Genomic DNA, 22,333 nt, shown 5'->3' on the forward strand with positions numbered 1-22,333 from the left:
TTTTGTCTGTTTGTTTTGTTTTGTTTTGTTGCCTCCCACTTCGGATGAGGAAGGTATAGTATATTATGTTGTAGAAAGTAGCTGTAGAAATATTAATAGCAATGATTATATTTTGGGGTACTATGAATTTTATCTTCAGTAATTTGTTTCATTCTTCCTTTTTTTCTCCCTAAACTCTGGTTAGCCGTCCTCGTTCTCCAAATGATTTGCTGGCCTTGTTCCGGTATCCGAGGGATCCTTACACAGTTGAACAGGCACGGGCGGGAGAAATCTTTGAACGGACATTGCAGCTCATTCAGGAGCATGTACAGCATGGCTTGATGGTCGACCTCAACGGAACAAGTCAGTGCCAAAGCCTTTTCTTCCTCCTCCATGGCCTGAGTAACGGGGTTGAACACGCCTCAGTTAAGTCACATTCCTAGGGAAGAGTTCCAGCATTTTCTTTCCCACTGTGCTTATGAACTGTGAAATTATTTCCTTAAACTGTGATTCCTCTTGAGCCCTACAGCCCTGTCGCTCTCACTTTGGTTTAATAGGAATCTCTGGGGGACGTGAAGTCCCTTGGAGTGCTGGTCAGGCTACAGCAGGTCCACCTGCCCTGAGTGGGTTATGCCATCCTGGCCAGGGTGGGTTATGCAAGCCCAGTCCCTCTGCAACAAATGAGCCATAAGGGAGGACTTGGCAGCGTGCTTGCTCCCTGAGTGACATTGTGTCCTGGGAATGCGGTGCCATGCGTATTAGGAGGGTTGTTTTGGAAGAGTCCCGGGTCTGTGAAACCAGCTGATGAGATCACCTCGGGCTGGTGTGGAGATGCTGTTGGGGGAGGTATGTCCCCCACTCACTCTGCTCTGGCACTTTGCCGTTGCCCAGTAAATAACAGATGCCTTTACATGTCATGATTGTCCTTGCTGGTAGTAGTACTATTGATGAACCCATAGAAGACCCTGACTTTCTCATGTAAAAACATCATTTTCAGCAGCAGCTGGTTACTCATGGTTCTGTACACACACACACACACACACACACACACACACACACACACACAGAGCACGGAGGAGAATGTGACAGTAGCTGTCCCTGTGGGATGAAAGAACTGCTTTATAATTTTTCAGTTTTCCAAATTGTTTTCATTGAGCATAACTTTTACGATTAGAGCAAAAAATGTTCTTCAATGGTTAAATGAAAGAGACGTGGAATTGAGACCTGTAGGGTGATATATGCCTGTCTTCGGAGTAGAGTGTTGCTCTGAGCCAGCCCCGTCCTGTTAGGTTTTGGAGCCCTGTTGGTGCTGAAGCCTGGGCACCAGCCAATGTGAAGCTGTATGTTCCGCAGCTCCTGCTTCCTGATCCTCTCCTGGCCTCTCGTGGCTGGGGGCGGGGGCGGGGGCAGGGCAGGAAATGTTGGAGACCTCTGGATGTTTCTGCTTTTCTCGATGGATGAAACTCCAGCCTCACCTCCCAGGCACATTCTTGGGGAGAAGCATCAGAGCCCATTTTGTTATTTCAACAAGTATTTATTGGGCACTTTCTGCTTGTCAGGTGCAGGGGGAGACTAGGATGAGAGGTACCAGGCATGGGTCCCAGCCCCTTCCCAAGTCCCTGGTGCCAGTCTCCTGGTAGAAAGGCCATGTTCTCTTCTCCAGAGAATGAAGAGGGAGTTACTAAGTGTAATTTCTTGCTACTCCCTACCTTTCTTCATTTAGTTACAGGATCAGATCTTTAAACATTACTGTGGCAGCCCAGCAAGTGGGTTCTGCCGCCACCACAGAAATAAAGCCATCTGGAAATGTCTCCTCAAAGCCAGGCTGTTGGAAGCTGTTCCTTGTGAGGAATTGCATGTCCATTGTGTGTCATTACATGCCAATTATAGAAAGATTTAGACTCAGGGAAAGACAGAAAGGAAAGAGTAAAATCACCCCAACAATGTGAAATCATTTTATACATTTGCTGTTTACCCAAGCAGCAGTTAGGTGCACATGCAGGCACTCATTTCTTCACTTATTCGTTCCACCTGCCTGTCAGGGCACACCCTCTATGCCAGTCATTGTCCTGGGCCAGGGCCTACAGTCACAAACGGAAGAAATAAAAACCTCAGCCCTCAAAGATCAGACCTTCCAGAGAAATGCAGATGGAAAACCAGAGAGAGGCCCCTGCACATAAGAAGCCCCAGCGAGTGACCCAGAGAGAAACAGCAGGCGGGAGGTGGGTGGTGCCCTGGCTGGGATGGGGTGCTGTTCCCCATGGGCGAAGGTGACACGTGAGCAGGGACCCCACAAGGGCGAGGGGGCCTCCCTGGAGCATCTGAGGGGACCACACATGCAGAGTCTTGGAGGCGGGGCACGTTGGGGCATAGTGGAACAGCAGGTGGTCACTGTGGCTGGAAAGGGGGTGGGGAAGGGCTGATAAAGTCAAGGAGATTTGTGCTCCACCAGAAAGGGCCTGGGAGCGAATATAAGGATATGTCGTTGGCTGTGTATGAAATGGGAACCTTAGGGTTTCCTGCAGAGAAGCAACATGGTTTGATGCATTTTCAAGCATCGGGCTGCGTGACCACTCTGCATGGGGTGAGGACAGATGTGGGCAAACCAGTCCTGGGAAACTGGGGCCAGGGTCGGTGCCACCTGCTCTGGTTGGCGGGTCTGGTCTGCCTCTGAACCAATGGCCAACGCCACGGAAAAAGTGAACATTCTGGAGGAAAGCCCGGAGACCAGCCCCACAGCCCAGCCAGGCATTTGGGAGGAAGTGCTTTTTCTCCTGGCACTCTGCTTTCTTGGCTCTATGGATGTTCAAGATTGATAATTCTGTAGGACTTCCTAGGAGTAGCTGTGAAAATAGGGCCAGATGTTTCAGCTCACTGTTTCAGCCTCTGGGAAAAGTCAGACAGAACAGAACCAGGGGCTGAGGGGAGCCCGGGGTTCATGTTCCCTGCACAGACCTTTCCCACCCAACACACCAGGGTGTGTGTTTCTGACTTATTCTCCCCAGCCTGGAAAATGCCTCACTTCCAATTCTTTGCATTCTTATGTGGGTGTTATGGACACCGCTCCCCCACAGAAAAGGGGCTGTCTCTTGTTTAAAGGTGTCCATAGTGATACCTGTGATCTTGACAAGCAGAAATGGGCTGGAGAAACTTTAGAAAAAAGAAGCAGTGATGGCTTGGAACTCTGTGAGTATGTGCACACGTGAAAGTGTGAGTGTGCCTCTGTAAGCATGTTTGCATGTGAGTGTGTGCATGTGTGAGTGGAAAACATTTAAGTGTGCATGAGTGTGTGCGTGTGTGTAGCTTTTCGGCAGGCATGACATGTGCCTGGAAAGGAGGAGTGTTGAGGAAGGTGAAGGCCTAGGATGTATGAATATGTGGAGGAAGCACTTTGGCGAACACAGAGATCTGAGTGTGTCTGACCCCAGGACGTGGAGTAGCTGTTGCTTGGAGCAGGTGTCTTGAAGGCGAAGACTAGGATCTGAACTTAGGAAGATCTCTTTCATCTGTGGAGTGATGGCCCAGGCTACCATGTTTGGAATTTCTTCTGTAGCTAGTGGGCAAAGACGGAAGGTCTCTGAGCAAGAAGGTGACCTAGTCGGAGCCTGTGCCAGGCTCATGGGAGCGTGCGCTTGCTGTGGGGAGGGCGTGTGGATGACCTCCACCAGGCAGGAGGCCCTTCTGGAAGTGAAGGCCAGTGCCATGGAAATCAGTCCCAGGATTCTGCCAGAGGAATGGAGAGGAGGGTGCGGCGACTAGGAACATTTTGAGGCAGCGTGAAAGGAAGTGGCACTCTTTTGGACGTTGAGGGAACAGCATGAAGCCTCAGTGGACCGAGATGTGCAGTGACAGGTGTCAGGAAATGCCCTGCTCGGTGGCCTGTGGAGACCGATGGTGTGCACTCGTGTGGAGGTGTGGTGACTGTCTCTTACACGGGGCGTTTAAAGTGAGGTTGGAACAGTGTCAGCCTGGACTGGTCAACGTGGGTCGGGCTCCATCGGTTAGGGGTCTCCCAGAGGAGAGCTGCTGGTTGAAACCATGAGACTGCTAAGTGGGGAGGGGAGACAGGGCCCAGAAACTGGGGCTGTGGAGAGAATACCTGTGTTTGGGGCTGGAGGAGGGGAGGAGCAGTTTTACCAAACAGGAGGTGAGCAGATTTCCAGCAGGAAGCGCTCGTTGCATGGCACACAACAGGTTTCATGAGCTGGGGGTAGATAGCCCCATGTCAGCGGCAGAGGTGCCAAGGGGTACCGGGCCCTCACACATCCTCCAGGGGAATTGAGTGCCGTCTTGCTTTTCTCCACGTCCCAGGTTACCACTACAACGACCTGGTGTCTCCACAGTACCTGAACCTCATCGCAAACCTGTCGGGCTGTACCGCCCACCGGCGCGTGAACAACTGCTCGGACATGTGCTTCCACCAGAAGTACCGGACGCACGACGGCACCTGTAACAACCTGCAGCACCCCATGTGGGGCGCCTCGCTGACCGCCTTCGAGCGCCTGCTGAAATCCGTGTACGAGAATGGCTTCAACACCCCTCGGGGCATCAACCCCCACCGACTGTACAACGGGCACGCCCTTCCCATGCCGCGCCTGGTGTCCACCACCCTGATCGGGACGGAGACCGTCACACCCGACGAGCAGTTCACCCACATGCTGATGCAGTGGGGCCAGTTCCTGGACCACGACCTCGACTCCACGGTGGTGGCCCTGAGCCAGGCACGCTTCTCCGACGGACAGCACTGCAGCTCCGTGTGCAGCAACGACCCCCCCTGCTTCTCTGTCATGATCCCCCCCAATGACTCCCGGGCCAGGAGCGGGGCCCGCTGCATGTTCTTCGTGCGCTCCAGCCCTGTGTGCGGCAGCGGCATGACTTCGCTGCTCATGAACTCCGTGTACCCGCGGGAGCAGATCAACCAGCTCACCTCCTACATCGACGCATCCAACGTGTACGGGAGCACGGAGCATGAGGCCCGCAGCATCCGCGACCTGGCCAGCCACCGCGGCCTGCTGCGGCAGGGCATCGTGCAGCGGTCCGGGAAGCCGCTGCTCCCCTTCGCCACCGGGCCGCCCACGGAGTGCATGCGGGACGAGAACGAGAGCCCCATCCCCTGCTTCCTGGCCGGGGACCACCGCGCCAACGAGCAGCTGGGCCTGACCAGCATGCACACGCTGTGGTTCCGCGAGCACAACCGCATTGCCACGGAGCTGCTCAAGCTGAACCCGCACTGGGACGGCGACACCATCTACTATGAGACCAGGAAGATCGTGGGCGCGGAGATCCAGCACATCACCTACCAGCACTGGCTCCCGAAGATCCTGGGGGAGGTGGGCATGAGGACGCTGGGAGAGTACCACGGCTACGACCCCGGCATCAATGCTGGCATCTTCAACGCCTTCGCCACCGCGGCCTTCAGGTTTGGCCACACGCTCGTCAACCCACTGCTTTACCGGCTGGACGAGAACTTCCAGCCCATTGCACAAGATCACCTCCCCCTTCACAAAGCTTTCTTCTCTCCCTTCCGGATTGTGAATGAGGGCGGCATCGATCCGCTTCTCAGGGGGCTGTTCGGGGTGGCGGGGAAAATGCGTGTGCCCTCGCAGCTGCTGAACACGGAGCTCACGGAGCGGCTGTTCTCCATGGCACACACGGTGGCTCTGGACCTGGCGGCCATCAACATCCAGCGGGGCCGGGACCACGGGATCCCACCCTACCACGACTACAGGGTCTACTGCAATCTATCGGCCGCACACACGTTCGAGGACCTGAAAAATGAGATTAAAAACCCTGAGATCCGGGAGAAACTGAAAAGGTGAGCTGAAGAGGCTGTGTGGGATGGCTTGTGTACCTAGGCACCTGGAACACCTGAACTGTGGTGTGTGTGTTATTTGTCTCTGTGTGTGAGTTTTGTTCGTGTCGTGCAGAGGTGAGATGAAGGTCAAGTCCATGAAGGTCGAGATGGGAACCTGCAGCCTCCCGTGGCTGCGTGGTTGTGGGGAGGGGGCAGAGCCAGGGGTGGATGGACGGTGGAGGGCCCTTCCACCGGCCTGTTTTTTTCCAAGAGAGGAGCTTTGCTGAGCTGTGGCACATTTTCAGCTTAGAGATGAGCTATACTTTTCTGGCAGAGGGGTTGACTGCAGAGAAAAATACACTGTTCGCACCAGAAAACACCAAAACTGACACTGTGGCTGTTGGGCAGCTTCGGGTTCCTGCTGTTGTATCAGGGGCAGAGAGAGAGGCAGAGCTTGGTGTCTGCAGATCTGGGCCCTTGGGGCCACCAGCCCCTAAGCCTTGGCCTGTAGCATCTTCCATACTCACTGTGTTGCCCAGACCCAGGCCTGTGGAGCCACCTGCCCATGACTGCCACAGATGGCGCTGCTTCTGAGCCACAGCCTTGATCACCTGTGGGTGCGGTTCTCCTTGTTCTGCCACAAAGGCAAAACGGGACGCTGTCACCTCTGAGACAAGGGAAGCTGGCCAGGTAGATTAGGAGACCTCGGACCCTGTGGGGTGGAAAAAATGGCAAAGTTTTACAGGCAAAGCAGTGACCACAGCACTACCCAGGCCTAGGACTGGGGTAGGATCAGGGCTGCCTGGTCCATAGCCAGTCCCCTTCCCAGGACTCGGTGCCACAGTGGGGTTCTCATTAACTCAGAATTCCCCAAAGTGGAGACATTCAGCGGCTCTCCTTTTTGCTAGATATTCACATCTTTTACTCACTACCTTTTTTTTCATGTTATTTCTACCAGTTTATTTGCTTTTTGTATTTTAAGGAAATAGAAATAATTGCAGCCAGGCCCGGTGGCTCATGCCTATAATCCCAGCACTTTGGGAGGCTGAGGTGAGTGGATCACGAGGTCAGGAGTTCAAGACCAGCCTGGCCAAGATGGTGAAACTCCACCTCTACTAAAAACTACAAAAATTAGCTGGGCGTGGTGGCAGGCGCCTGTAATCCCAGCTACTCGGGAGGCTGAGCAGGAGAATTGCTTGAACCTGGGTGGCAGATGTTGCAGTGAGCCGAGATCACGCTACTGCACTCCAGCCTGAGTGACAGAGACCCCATCTCAATAAAATAATAATAAATAAAAATAAAATAATTGCTCATCAGTGTTTTCCCATTGTGATTCTTCTCAGTCCTTGGATTATGAATCAGATTCACAGGTCACTGTGTATTAGGAGATGTTATTCCCATTCAAAAACATTGTTTTAAAAAGAAGAAAAACCCTTTCTTCTTAAGACTGTCTTCCTGTATTTGATGGACTCTGCAGTTGACTCCTAAGTTATTAACGCTGAAGTTAGGACATACCCTGTTAGGATCTGACCTGTGCCTTCTAGGGGAAAGTGATTTTTTACTTGTAATTTATTGTAAGTTATGACTAAATGAACATGATGTCCTATTAAATTTAATATGTTCCAGTATTCATTTAATAATGCTCTTAAATTACTGGCATTTGGAAGTGTGTGCGCACTCCGTTAATCCAGTGTAATTTTTTTATCATGGTTTTGCTGAATTAGGACTGATGTGAACTGTCTGTGTTTTTTATGTGCTTAAATATCCTCCTTTGTTCTTGTCCAAACTGACACAGATTACTCTCCCAGATGATTCTCTCTTTTGCCAAACTTATTTCAAAACATTTCAAAAGAGCTAGATGTGGAGCCCAGCGCCAGGTGGACCGCGGCTGTGTTGCATGCTAGGCCCCTGGTAAAGAAGTTAAGGATGTTACCCACACACTGAGCCCCTCGTCTGTTTATTTATGTTTTCCTGTCTCAGCCCATTGCTGACTAAGGGGAAATGAAACATAAACATGAGAAAAGATGCATGACCATCGGAGACCATGGGGCCAGGAGGACTTCACAGGGCAGAGGGGTTGCCTTCGGCAGACTGTAGAGATTGTGTAGTTCTCGTCTACTTTGTGTTTCATGGCCGCATGGCAAGTGGATGGCGTGGCGTTGGCCTGGGCTCGCCTCTGCTGCCCATCCCCCGCCGTGGGACATTCCAGAACTGCGAGGTCTCTTCCCTGGAGGAAGCTCCTTGGATTCAGGTGGAGGCTTTAGACTCTGGTGAGCCTAAGGAATGTGACTATTCCAGCCCCTGTGAGTCCCTCCCAGCGGTGGGGGACAGAAGAGAGCAGGCACCCAGAGCAGGAGCTGCCCGGAGCAGGAGGGAGTCCTCTGGGAAAAGGTGTGGACGCTTCTGGTGGCCCTAGTGTGCTGTCCTCAGCCACAGACCAGATGCTGCCAGGGTCCTCCCGACCAAGTTTCACTCCCAGGGGACATCTTAGAGCTAGAAGTTCAACCTGAATGTCATTGAACTTAGAAGAAAAAGGGACAATTTGTCTTTGAAAGACTAAATGCTAGTTTACATAAAATTGTGTTTATTCTATGGTAAGACCAATGGCCAGTGAGGACACAGCCCTGTGTGCATCCTGTTCAGTAAGCAACAAAATCTGTCTTGATCCTAGGGTTCAGTTGGTGGTCACTGATTTGAGTTTTGTAGAAAAGGGCAGTGAGAATTATAGAATATATATATGTTAAAAATCGAGTAGAGCTTTGAATAGCAGTTGAAACAGGCATCATCTGCTGCGTAGTCGAGTTCTAAGATGAGATTAGCTGATTCGTAGTAGAAGTTGTGACATGTTGCTTATAAGCCTATATTTCTAAGGAATTGGAAGAAGTCGATGAAAATGTTTGTTCTTGAACACATAAACCTAAGTTTTTTGCCCTATCTTTGCTTAGCAGATATTTTCTTTATGGCAAATATATTTTCGATATATAGTAGAATCAAATGTTATTCTTTAAAAATGTATATACTTTTAAAAATACACATGAACAATAAACTATATACATTTAGCTATATATAGTTTATTGTTCATATGTTTATTTTAAAAAGATTGGAAGGGTATACATTATGATGTTAAGTGTGGTTATCCCTGAATAGTCGGAAAAGGTGTGGCTTAAATTTTCTTCCTTATGTTTTCTTGGCTTTTCTAAATTTGTTATAATAAATGCGTTTGTGTGTGTGTGTGTCGCACATATATAATAGAAAGTAGGGAAAATCCTTTAAAGCATTGTGGAGAGATGCAGCAAAGAAGTAAATATTTTCTTTGTTAAGTAGAATTCTAAATAATGTAAAATAGTGATAGAAAGAAAGAACTGTTTTTATATTTGCTGTATTTTTTACCATGTGCAGCTTTGTTAGGTAGATTTCAGTTTTCTCTTTATTTTTTAGGTTGTATGGCTCGACACTCAACATCGACCTGTTTCCGGCGCTCGTGGTGGAGGACCTGGTGCCTGGCAGCCGGCTGGGCCCCACCCTGATGTGTCTTCTCAGCACACAGTTCAAGCGCCTGCGAGATGGGGACAGGTGAGCACGTGCGCCAGAAAGGGGAGCACACTCCTAAGCCACCTTCTTAGGGACTCCAGAGGAGAAGAGCTGTCCTGGTTGAGACTGAGGGAGGCACGAGGCCCTGGTGTCTTCTGTGCACCGCCTTGGGCTTACATGTCCTTGCAGCCTCAAAACTCAACCATACCAGGTTCAATGATGCTTTTCCCACCCCTTCATTTATAGGAATATTTCTGTTCCTGTAAACCTGTTGGACAGTCCATACAGCTAAACCACTGTGGGACTTCAGAGGAGTTTGGGCTTCGGGCAAGATCTTTGTTTTATCTCTAGTCTACTGTTATTACTTTACTTTAATGTAGTGGAAAGGCAGACCCTACCTATTACAAACTATTTCAGCAGACCTGAAATAACTGGCATGCCAGTTTTGTTTTGTTTTTTTAAAGTTGCCCATCGTCTTTGTTGCTAGTCAGAAGAGCTAACACTGTCGTTCTTTTTTTTTTTTTTTTTTTTTTGAGACAGAGTCTTGCTCTGTCACCCAGGCTGTAGTGCAGTGGCGCGATCTTGGCTCACTGCAAGCTCTGCCTCCCGGGTTCACGCCATTCTCCTGCCTCATCCTCCCGAGTAGCTGGGACTACAGGTGCCCACCACCACGCCCGGCTAATTTTTTGTAGTTTTAGTAGAGATGGGGTTTCACTGTGTTAGCCAGGATGGTCTCGATCTCCTGACCTCGTGATCCGCCCACCTCAGCCTCCCAAAGTGCTGGGATTACAGGCGTGAGCCACTGCACCTGGCCAACACTGTCATTTTTACACCAGATTGTCTGCCTTTGGTTTTGTTATGGGGTAGGGGATGTGAGCAGTGTGTGAGTCCATTTTTAAGTGACACCTAATCAAACCTAGTGGTTTCTGTATTGCTGTGAACTAAGCAGGGGAGATTTTAACTCAGCTCCTAGTGACCTGTGAGTCTCCTGCCCTTCTCTGATCCTGCTTTCATTTTGGGGGATCCAGGTTGTGGTATGAGAACCCTGGGGTGTTCTCCCCGGCCCAGCTGACTCAGATCAAGCAGACGTCGCTGGCCAGGATCCTATGCGACAACGCGGACAACATCACCCGGGTGCAGAGCGACGTGTTCAGGGTGGCGGAGTTCCCTCACGGCTACGGCAGCTGTGACGAGATCCCCAGGGTGGACCTCCGGGTGTGGCAGGACTGCTGTGAAGGTGCGTGCCAGGGGCACCATGTCTGTTCCTTTTTCATCCCTGGTTTTGGTGACTGCTTGGCGGGTGCTTAATTACCTGCAGATGTCATCCTAATCTTGAAAACTGAAAACAAAATATTCAGCTTTAGATTTAAATTGTGCTGTATCCATGCTGAGATGGACTGCGGAGCCAAAAATATAAACAAAGTTGGTGATTCTGAGGAATTGGCAGTGCTGTGGGAGAACATTCAGAATAACTAAAACACTAAGAGAAACAGAAACCCAGACTTCAGCAAGGTGTGCCCCTAATTTTTCCTTAAAGCCTAATGTATGTCTAGCTTCCAGTACTTGTGTAGCCAGATAAAAGACGAAAATCAAAATATGGAAGAAGCATAGCAAATATATCAGGTTTTCTTAAAAATTAATCTGAATGTTGTAAATATCTGTAACATAAGTGACTGAAGATAGATGTTATCAAATATCTCGTGAGGAGCCCTGCAGGTAGGAGGTGGTCTCATGATTGGCGCGGGGGGCCCTGTAGCTGAGGGACGCCCTGATATCAGTCCCACAGCCCCGGCACTCGTGCCCTGGAGTGCCAGGTCCGTCTTCCCTGCAGAGGCGTCAGTGGCCTGCTGTGTGAGGCGATGGTTCTCCTGGCTGAGTTCCTGCTTCGCATTCCTAACTCCCAGTCTTGGTTAACCTCCATTTCCATTACTGATTTGAACATAATTTTGGCTTTATTCAAACTATGATCAGATCCCCATAAAATACCCAACTGGGGATGTTTAGAACCCAAGTTGTGGAGCACTCACTCTTGTGGTGAGAGAAGCAGGGCCCACCACAATGAGGAGATCTGGGGACCTGCGGTGAGCGTGACCGGGAGGTGGGGCAGATCCCGGCCTCACCCGGCAATCTGTGGAGCTTGTGGTGTCTGTGGACACTTGGTAGTTTAAGAAGAGACACACAAAGTACAGACACTGTCCACATATTCTCCACCACCTCATTTTTCCTGAAGTAATAGTTCTGGCCAAGATCTTATTTAATTTAGTAAGCGTTGAAATCTGCACTGATAATAGAGCTGTGTTTTAGCAGCTTCTTCTAAGAGAGTGCGTGCCTGTGTGTCTGTGTGCGACTGTGGGGTGTGTGTGTGGAGTGTGTGTACCTGTGGGGTGTGTGTGGGGTGTGTGTGATCTAATCCTGCATCTGCCTCCTCATCTGCACCCCCCACCACCCACACACACATGCATGGAAGTATATATGATAGGAGAATTCACATAAAAAATAAAATTATGCTTGCTAGGTACCCAATTTTCCAAATTATTTACATGCTTGTTATTACATCTGTTGGAAACTTATATCTGTTTTTTTGTTTTATTGTTTTGTTTTGTTTTTGTTTTTGTTTTATATCCTCACTGGTTTATCCAATTCAAAATGCTTTTCTACAAGCATGGTAGAAAATTTGTTCTGTTTGTAGAAAATTGTTCTCTTGAAAATGATTAGGAAAAGCCAATGATACAAAAACCCATTTTCTGATAACTTTACCAGGCCCCTGTTAGCTGCTTATTAAGAAGTACAGCCAGGCTTTCTGTTCTTTTGCTAAGAAAATCCAAAGTCCTTTGAAAGACTTCATCTTTAAAGCCAGTCTTTGTTCCCCTCATGTTACAAGCCCCTCCTCCTCTCAGGGCACTGTGGGAGAGGCTTAGCTGCTGAAGCAATTGCTGACATTGTTTCTTCCGGACACTTTTCCCTCTTAAAATACCAGTCATGGCCTTAAGCTGACACAGCTTAGAGAATACTTGATAAGCTTTACCTGTTTTTATTTTACCCCAAAAGCCATATCTAAATACAGCAGAAAAATACAAAAACAGAACTCAGATTTGACAGAACCAAATGTCAATTGCTATTTACTTTTCAATTAAACTTTTTAAAAAGACACATTGGGGGCTGGGCGGTGGCACATGCCTGTAATCTCAGCACTTTGGGAGGCCGAGGCAGGTGGATCACCTGAGGTTAGGAGTTCGAGACTAGCCTGGCCAACATGGTGAAACCCGTCTCTACAAAAATACAAAAATTAGCCGGGCGTGGTGGCGGGCACCTGTAATCCCAGCTACATGGGAGGCTGAGGCAGGAGAATCGCTTGAACCCAAGAGGCAGAGGTTGCAGTGAGCTGAGATCGTGCCATTGTACCCCAGCCTGGGCAACAAGGGTGAAACTGTCTCAAAAAAATAAAAAAATAAAAAGACACATTTAAAGCGAACGTCTTTGAGCTACAACTTTTCATCATTTGCTTCATTGATGCCTACAACAAGTGCTGTGTGGGGTCTGCACTAGGTCTGGGAAGCCAGCCTGCTCCTGGCTTGGCCAGCCTGGGCAGCACAGAGCAGGTGCAGGCCAGGCCGCTGAGCAGGTGTGGCCCAGCCGTGCCCTGGGGTGTGAGGAAGAGACGGCCATCCTGGAGGGACAGAGGTCCCATCAAAGAGTCCTGGGGTTGGGGCTGGTGTGCACTTTGGCAGGGACCCCACAGTGCCTGGGACCGCGTCCTGGCCCTGCTGCTTCCCTGTCACCCTGTAATTCTACCAGGGACCCACCCCAGACCTGCACAGCCCTGGGTGGACGCCACCTGCCAGTGAGGCTCATTCTTGACCCTGGGTGTTGCTGGGAGGGGCTGCGGTAGTCTGGGAGGCAGCTGCTGTTTTATGATGTATTTGTGTGCCCAGAAGTTTTAAGAAACTCTGCTCTTCTCTGCTCCTGAGACGATTTGTGGGTGGAATAAGCGAGGGGTCCAGCCAGCTGGGTTTACTCAGAAGCTGTATAGTTAACTGCGGAAATAAACACATTCAGTGGGACTGTTTATGGGCTCCGCTGTGGGGGCAGAGGGAGCTTTAGGTCTCTGTCTTGAAGATACTCTTCCAGCCAGTCAGACAAATGCTAGACCAGAAGGAGCCATCCGCCCTTCAAGGGAGACAGGAAAGCTAGCATGGGGTCTGAGGTGTATGCTGCACGTGCCTCTTCTCTTCTCATAGAATTTCTACTCCAGTGGCTTCCTGAGACATTAGCATTTTGCAAAGGTCCATATTTGCCCTTCACTTTCGTGCTCTGCCACAGCTTTCTTGGGTGGGGATGATGTACAAGACAGACTGAACACCCCATCACTTCGTTAGATAGTGTGTCCACAGGGCCCAGGTGGGACACGGCACTGAGGGCCCCTCACTCACCCGGGGACCAGGAGGGACACGGCACTGAGGGCCCCTCACTCACCCGGGGACCAGGAGGGACACGGCACTGAGGGCCCCTCACTCACCCGGGGACCAGGAGGGACACGGCACTCAGGGCCCCTCACTCACCCGGGGACCAGGAGGGACACGGCACTCAGGGCCCCTCACTCACCCGGGGACCAGGAGGGACATGGCACTGAGGGCCCCTCACTCACCCGGGGCTCAGGTGAGGCATAGCACTGAGGGCTTCTCAGTCCACCACAGGTTGAGAAGGAAGCCACACCTAGGCAGGGAGGTGTTCGGGCTACATTCAGGAGAAGCAGGGTCAGGCCGCCTCTTGTCTGACAGTGGGGCTGGCAGTGTGACGTAGGGAGTGTAGCATAATTTTAAGGCACTCCAGAGTGCAGATTGTCACCTGGCCATCGGGGAGGGACCCCCAGAAACAGCAGACTCTGATCTCTGAGGCAGAGTGCCTGAGCCTCCATCTGTGGGTGGAGGGAACTCCGCGAGGGTGTGGTTAGATGGCGTGGTGGGCCTCCTCAGTGTGCCCAGCTGTCCTCAGGGCGGCCAGCACCAGGAGGTCATGAGGGCTGGGGCACAGGTGGAGAGAGGCTTGGCCCCTCAGACCAGGAGAGGGTAGGAGCCGCAGACCAGCTGCCAGGTTGCCTCACTGAAATGTGCCACAGTTTGTTCCACGGGCAGCCAGTGAAGACTTCAAAGTTGGCAGGATGTGCTTAATTTCCCCGAGGTCAGAGCCTTCAGAGCTGACATTCTGCTTTGTGCTTCCATTTTAGACTGTAGGACCAGGGGGCAGTTCAATGCCTTTTCCTATCATTTCCGAGGCAGACGGTCTCTTGAGTTCAGCTACCAGGAGGACAAGCCGACCAAGAAAACAAGACCACGGAAAATACCCAGGTATGGTGGTCTCTGAGGTCAAATGATGTGCAGAGGGGCCCTCGCACCGCGGGCGTCGGGCAGCAGGACCGGCATCCTGCTGTGGGCCTGTGGCGAGGATGGTTCCTGGCAGGGACGTCCCAGGGCACTGGGGGCCAGGCCGCAGCCTGCGTCCTGCTGTGCTGCCCACTCAGAGCATCAGGGGCGGTGCACACCCAGGAAACCTTGAAATGAGACCCAGCTCAGAGCATCAGGGGCGGTGCACACCCAGGAAACCTTGAAATGAGACCCGGCGTGAGCTGCCGAGGTTATATTTCCCTCCTCCTCCTTTCCCCTCACCACAGTGTTGGGAGACAGGGGGAACATCTCAGCAACAGCACCTCAGCCTTCAGCACACGCTCAGATGCACCTGGGACAAATGACTTCAGAGAGTTTGTTCTGGAAATGCAGAAGACCATCACAGACCTCAGAACACAGGTGAGGTGCCTGGCGGCCTGTGTCCCCCCACTCCAAGATTCCACAGCAGCACAGCCCTGCCCGAACCTTCTGGGTATAGCGTTTTATTCCCAGGCAACTGTTCAACTGCCCACACGGGACCCAGACCCTGGAGCCTTGGGGGTGTCATTTCTGCACGCTGGGTCGGGCCAGGCCATGTGCCACTGGTGTCCCTGGGTTTCCCAGCAGATGGGGGTCACCAGGCAGGGGCAATCTGTGTCACGGCCGTGGGACTGCCAGCCAGGTGACCTTGCTGGAGGGAACACAGGATTAGGATGCTGTAGGAGAGTTCAGACATGAAGTCCTGTTCTTAAGCCTCTTATTCAGGAATAACTCTGAATCATCTCTCCCAGGGCATGGTAAGGAGGCACTTCCAGGTCAGCCCTCCACAACTGATCCAGCCTCTCTGGGTGTGAGGAAAGTCCTGGTGTCTGTGGTACGACCACAGGGATTTTCAGACGGGGCTCTTCTCTGGCGCTCTGTGGAAATGAGTTCTGTCCTCTCCTTCCTATCCCAGGAACTTACTTCTGCTTTCTTCAGTGCCTGTGGTGGGGGTTATCTCTGGGATTTTACGTAAGGGGGTGGAGATTGAGACCTATGGCTAAATAAAAGGAAGTGCCCTCACTCCGCTGGTGTGGATGGGATTCCCAAGGTGCGCAGGTCCTGGCTGTCTGCAGCACATTTAATCTGTAAGCACAGCTCCTTTCCTACTCACAGGACTCTTAGCCCTTAGGTTTGGGAGAAACTTCCATCATCTCCTAGTGTAGCCCCAAGGTAACCCCCAGCCACAGGGAGAGGTACCCTGACTACTCCTGTGCCTGCCCCCTCATCCCGTGCAGCTGCAGGTCCTCCTGCCTCTGCAGCCTTGAGACCAGGTGCAAGTCCCCAGGCAGCTGTCAGAGTGGACAGCGTGCGGCAGGTCTTCCTCCCTCCGCAGCCTAGAGACCAGGTGTAAGTCCCCAGGCAGCTGTCAGAGTGGACAGTGTGCGGCAGGTCTTCCTCCCTCCGCAGCCTAGAGACCAGGTGCACATCCCCTGGCAGCTGCCCAAGTGGACAGCATGTGGCAGGTCTTCCTCCCTCTGCAGCCTAGAGACCAGGTGCACATCCCTCAGCAGCTGCCCAAGTGGACAGCATGCAGTGTTCACTCAGCTCCACCTGGCACTAGGAGAGAAGCAGAGACAAACCCAGGCTGACCCTTGGGGTCCGTGCTGGGGCCTGGGTGCCCTAGGGGGGTCCACTGGGGAGGGGGGTCTGTCAACCCCAAGGTCATTCAGGGCAGGCCTTGTGCACAGGTGACCCTGGACAGCATAGCAGAGGCAGAGGGGGACCAGCCACCCCACCTGTGTCGGCAAATACCAACGCCCTGTGCCCTCCCATGTTGCTGATTCTGTCCACAATGCTGGACTTCCTTCCACCCTCAGGATGAACGGGCAGCTCCCTGGGTGGCAGCGCTGGGTCTGAGAAATGTGGATGTTCCTTGTGATTTTGCAGCTGCTGACAGCACAGGGTGTGTGCCATCTGTGGTCATTTCCCTGCACCCCATGTGTGCAGAGGTGTTCGTGTATCTTGGTGACTGCAGAGGCACACACAGGCCGGCGTGGTCACTGCTTCTCTCTGGCTGTGAATTAAAGCAGGTCAGCCGCAGACACAGAGGTGACATGCAGGTCACCTGGAACCTCTGCAGACCATCCTGGCTGCCACCCCTAAGTGCTCTCTGGCCCCTGTGCCACTGTTCCTGAGGCTTCCTTTTTTTTTTTTTTTTTTCCCATGGTTTCAGCTAGAAAGTTCTAAGCTTTGATAACTTAAGTGCCAGTTGCTAACGAATGAGGCATGCAGGAAAGATGGCTTTCATTTAGAAGCCGTATCTGAGGCATTTCCCAAAGTGAGTAACTGTTTGGCTAGTTAGGTCCTAGATGTCCAGCTGTCATTATGAAATGCAGATGGTACGGTGAGGGGACGTCCACCTTTTTCAGCATGATGTGTGCATAGGTGAGACACTGCTGCTGCACAGGTTGGGGACCACACACTTATGGCTGACAGGAGATCAAAGAAGATGTTTTAATTGACATGAGTAAGTGGGTGGCTTGCTGAAGTTATTCACAGCCATCATCAGACAGCCTTACCTGTGGCTGAGCATGCTTTATGAGAAGGCTTATTAGAAGAATTGGGATATTTATGATAAATAATTTGTGTTCATTTCAGACATCACAGACAGTTTAGGTTCAAATGCAAGGGATGGAAAACTCCAAATCAGGATGGTTTTAATGAGGTGCGAGTTTACTTTTCCCTCACTCGTGGAGATTGCTGGACCCTCCGCAGTGCAGGGTCCCTGCTGCAGCTTGGTGCTGTGCTGTGGGTGGCCTCTTCCCAAGGTCACCTCATGGCCCAGGCATTTCCGGCCACTGTCACCCTGTCTGCCCCCCGGCCCTGCAAGATGCAAGAGAGGGTTTGAGGAAGGAGACCCTTCCAGGAGGCTTCTGCTACCCCTGTGCACGGCACAGCGGTTGGAAAGGTCACCTTGTTATGGGGCCCCGTGCTTCCAGAGAAAAGCCAGTGGTGTTGTTACTCGAAAAATAAGGCAGACTTGACTCTGGGGATTCTGAGTGATCATCGTTCGTTCTGGTGGAAGTGTAGGTGCAGGACGTTCTCGTCATCTGGTTGAATCTTGCTCCCACAGTCCTCTGAGAACGTCGCCTTTGTGACTACGGTTTTTGACAGCACGGTGGTGGGAATGTCTTCCATCGGGGCGTGTGGTCAGCCCCCGCCAGTCTAATAAGGAGGTTGGAGATTCTGTAAAAGTTCTTCAGAAATACTCCCCTCAAATGTTGTTTATTTTAAGGCATTATTTTCAGTGAAATAACATCTTTTAATACAAGAGCCAAGCTGTTACTCTGAAGTGCCCAATGAATGAATGTTCTTTGCTTTGCTGCAGATAAAGAAACTTGAATCACGGCTCAGTACCACAGAGTGCGTGGATGCCGGGGGCGAATCTCACGCCAACAACACCAAGTGGAAAAAGGATGCATGCACCATTTGTGAATGCAAAGTGAGTATGGGGGGCTCTATCTTCATGTCCTAAGGTATACGCAAGTCCGAGAGTCCCATGTGACCACTCAGGTGGGTGGCCCAGACGTCAGGGCCAGGCCCCTCCCCACCTACCTGTGCCGGCCTCCATCCCTCCTTCACTCCTATGGAAGCACCAGGCAAGCCCAGCTCTCTGTGCACAGAGGACGTGCTAGGAGGCCCAGAACCTCAGCATGGTCCACCCCACAGAGGGCGGGCAGCCCCTACTCTGTGCGGGGCCACCTGGGGCTGCCTGTGTGCACTGGCTTCACCTCCCACCAGCTGTGGCAGGAATACTCATGCCACGGAAACCCATGAATGGGGTAGATCAGCTCCTCCCTGCAGAGCTGGTGGGTAAACACTGACCTGCCCACCACTGGCCCTGTCCCATCTCCAGTCAGGGCTGGGGGTGTTACAGAGGCCACTGGAGTCCCTGCAAAGGGAGACTGGTGGCAGGTGGAGGGTGCCCTGGTGCCGGCAGTGGACAGACATGTGGCTGGAACCAGGCTCCGTGGAAAGCTTGGGGCATAGTGAGTGTGAGGAGGCAGGATGGTGAGGACAGCGCGCCAGCCCGGGCACCTCACTTGCCATGGCCATTGGGAGAGGGCGCGCATCGGTGTCCCTGAGCTGGTCAGGTTTGGGAAGGGCAGACCGGGGAAGAGCAAAGCCCTGTCCCTTCCCCCCTCTCTCTAGTCCCATCCTGCTTCCTGACAACGCCCACCCCCAGACACAGTCCAAGGGGATCCAGGTGTGAGGTGGGAGGATGTGTCCAGCTGGTGGTCTTGGCCCCTCAGGGTGAGAGGACCATGGGCATGGACGGAAGGGTGGGACGGGAGCCTCAGGGAGACTTGTTATGGGGGCTCCCATTAACTCCTACCTGTCTGCAACTATGAAATCCTAAGAGAATCACAAAATCCATGCCCACAGGGCAAGTACAGCGGGCAAGGCAGGGGCCTCGGGGCAAGGCCTGACTCATGGCCGTGGCTGACGCCTGTCCCGGAGCTGACAGGCTTTGCTCACCTGAAGGCCATCCCAGAGCTGACAGGCTGTGCTCCGTCTCTCTTCTCCAGGATGGGCAGGTCACCTGCTTTGTGGAAGCTTGCCCCCCTGCCACCTGTGCTGTCCCCGTGAACATCCCAGGGGCCTGCTGTCCAGTCTGCTTACAGAAGAGGGCGGAGGAAAAGCCCTAGGCTCCTGGGAGGCTCCTCAGAGTTTGTCTGCTGTGCCATCGTGAGATCGGGTGGCCGATGGCAGGGAGCTGCGGGCTGCAGACCAGGAAACACCCAGAACTCGTGACATTTCATGACAACGTCCAGCTGGTGCTGTTACAGAAGGCAGTGCAGGAGGCTTCCAACCAGAGCATCTGCGGAGAAGGAGGCACAGCAGGTGCCTGAAGGGAAGCAGGCAGGAGTCCTAGCTTCATGTTAGACTTCTCAGGTTTTTATTTAATTCTTTTAAAATGAAAAATTGGTGCTACTATTAAATTGCACAGTTGAATCATTTAGGCGCCTAAATTGATTTTGCCTCCCAACACCATTTCTTTTTAAATAAAGCAGGATACCTCTATATGTCAGCCTTGCCTTGTTCAGATGCCAGGAGCCGGCAGACCTGTCACCCGCAGGTGGGGTGAGTCTCGGAGCTGCCAGAGGGGCTCACCGAAATCGGGGTTCCATCACAAGCTATGTTTAAAAAGAAAATTGGTGTTTGGCAAATGGAACAGAACCTTTGATGAGAGCGTTCACAGGGACACTGTCTGGGGGTGCAGTGCAAGCCCCCGGCCTCTTCCCTGGGAACCTCTGAACTCCTCCTTCCTCTGGGCTCTCTGTAACATTTCACCACACGTCAGCATCTAATCCCAAGACAAACATTCCCGCTGCTCGAAGCAGCTGTATAGCCTGTGACTCTCCGTGTGTCAGCTCCTTCCACACTTGATTAGAACATTCATAAGCCACATTTAGAAACAGGTTTGCTTTCAGCTGTCACTTGCACACATACTGCCTAGTTGTGAACCAAATGTGAAAAAACCTCCTTCATCCCATTGTGTATCTGATACCTGCCGAGGGCCAAGCGTGTGTGTTGACAACGCCGCTCCCAGCCGGCCCTGGTTGCGTCCACGTCCTGAACAAGAGCCGCCTCCGGATGGCTCTTCCCAAGGGAGGAGGAGCTCAAGTGTCGGGAACTGTCTAACTTCAGGTTGTGTGAGTGCGTTAAAAAAAAAAAAAAAAAGAATCCCTATACCTCATTTGTATTTTTAAAATGCATGATGTTTTATGAAATTGTGTCCATTTTTTAGGTATTAGATATGGCAGAAAAACCATTTCCACTATGCAAAGTTCTTTTAGACGTCAGTGAAAATCAACTCTCATACCTCATGGTCTCTCTTTAATTGACCAAAACCTTCCATTTTTCTCTAAATACAAAGCGATCTGTGTTCTGAGCAACCTTTCCCCGAACACACAGCTTCAGTGCAGCACGCTGACCTGAGTATCCACCATGTGCCAGGCACAGTGCTGGGCACACGAGGCACCACGGTCCAGGCCACCTGCCCGCAGCAAGGCCCAGCTGAGGTGGTGGAGGGAGCCCCTGAGGTCAGGGGCCGTTTCGGTTCAGGGTGGCAGGTGTCCAGCACTGGGGTATGGCGTCGAGGCTTCCATGGGGTGGGGGAGGCCAGCTTCCTTCTGACAGGATGGGCGCATACAGTGCCTGGTGTGATTTGTGCACAACCCGTGTTCCAGGTGCACATCCTCCCAAGGAGACACCCAGACCCTTCCAGCACGGGCCGGCCAAGTTGCTGCGGCAGAGGCAGCATTTCAGCTGTGAGGAAGGTCCTTGGATTCATGTGTTTTATCTGTAAAAATGGTTGTCTTAACTTCTTAACCTCATATTGGTAAGTGATTGATAAAAATTGGTTGGTGTTTCATGACATGTGGACTTCTTTTGAAATAGCAAGTCAAATGTAGTGACCAAATTGTGGAAGAGATTTCTGTCAAATAGGAAATGTGCAAGTTCGTCTAAAAGCTGATGGTTATGTAAGTTGCTCAGGCACTCAGATGACAGCAGATTCTGGGTTCTGGGAGTGTTCTGTGCCTCTTCCATTCCCTGGAGGCCTCGTGGTCGCAGTGCTGAGGCGGCACACCTGCAGCACACCTGCGTAATGTGCGGTCTGGGCCAGTCACAAGGAATTGTGTTGTCTAAGCCAAAGGGGGAAGCTGACTGTGATTTACCAAAAAAAATTCTGTAATTCAAACCAAAATGTCTGCGGAATCACCAGTTTGATACTCTCTGTAATCAGAACAGTGGGCAGTGCCTGGGTGAGCGTGTCTAGCAGCCACTGTGCGGGATGGCTGTAACAGGAGTGGAATGTACATATTTATTTACTTTTCTAACTGCTCCAACAGCCAAATGCCTTTTTTATGACCATTGTATTCAGTTCATTACCAAAGAAATGTTTGCACTTTGTAATGATGCCTTTCAGTTCAAATAAATGGGTCACATTTTCAAATGGAGAATGGCTTTATTTTTTTTACCTGAAACCAGTACATGAGGCTAAAACTTTTCCAGGTGAGATCAAAAGCCTGAGAAGGGAAGGAGGTAGGTCCAGGAAGAAGCCCCAGAACTGTCCTAGTCACTAATCATTTTGTGACTAAATGTGAAAAAATTACTAAAAATAAGGTATTAGATAAAGTTGACTTCCTTTTCCGAAGCAGCTGGGATGCTTTAACCCGACTGAATTTTGGCAGGTGGGAGTGAGCTCTTGAGAAAAACCTCTGGCAAATAAATGCCCTTGTCTCCTGGAATCTTGGTGCTGTGGAGAAGGACATTTCTTTGTCAGAGAGGAGTGTACAAGCAATTCACACACCGAGGTGTCTGAGATGGGCAGATGCTTTTCCAGAAGCAAGAGCGCAGGTCAGGAGGGCACAGTGCACGGAAGACAGACACTCCCTTTCCAGGCCTGAGCTATGTGTGGCTCTGGGGCCAGAAGTCGGGGATGACATGTGACAATTGCTGAGCCCCTCAGGCTGTGGTTGGGTGGGAGAGAGGATGCTGCTCTAAAGGAAACTGGAATGGATCTGAGGGCATCTTTATAGGGCCTGGAAAAAATACTACTCATCTATGTAAGGAGAAAAATGAAATATTAACGAAAATT

General features: G+C 51.5%; 1 protein-coding gene across 4 annotated transcripts in view; it reads left to right on the forward strand.

Moving 5' to 3' along the window:
* PXDN (peroxidasin) overlaps nt 1–21,688 on the forward strand; it is a 118,067-nt gene extending 96,379 nt beyond the window's left edge. For 2 of the 4 annotated variants that reach the window (XM_063789390.1, XM_016946093.4), the window contains 8 exons: nt 185–342; nt 4,291–5,794; nt 9,212–9,346; nt 10,333–10,541; nt 14,529–14,649; nt 14,973–15,105; nt 18,056–18,169; nt 19,257–20,444. In XM_063789390.1, the coding sequence (XP_063645460.1) occupies nt 185–342; nt 4,291–5,794; nt 9,212–9,346; nt 10,333–10,541; nt 14,529–14,649; nt 14,973–15,105; nt 18,056–18,169; nt 19,257–19,376 (2,494 nt within the window). In that variant the 3' untranslated portion in view covers nt 19,377–20,444. Of the gene's footprint in view, nt 1–184; nt 343–4,290; nt 5,795–7,753; nt 7,834–9,211; nt 9,347–10,332; nt 10,542–14,528; nt 14,650–14,972; nt 15,106–18,055; nt 18,170–19,256 lie in introns of those variants that run through there. The other 2 variants (XM_016946097.3, XM_063789391.1) reach the window with 2 other exon arrangements.
* The last annotated feature ends 645 nt before the right edge of the window (nt 21,689–22,333 follow it).

The sequence above is a fragment of the Pan troglodytes genome, chromosome 12 (genome assembly GCF_028858775.2).
Source record: "Pan troglodytes isolate AG18354 chromosome 12, NHGRI_mPanTro3-v2.0_pri, whole genome shotgun sequence".
Classification (NCBI taxonomy): Eukaryota; Metazoa; Chordata; class Mammalia; order Primates; family Hominidae; genus Pan; species Pan troglodytes.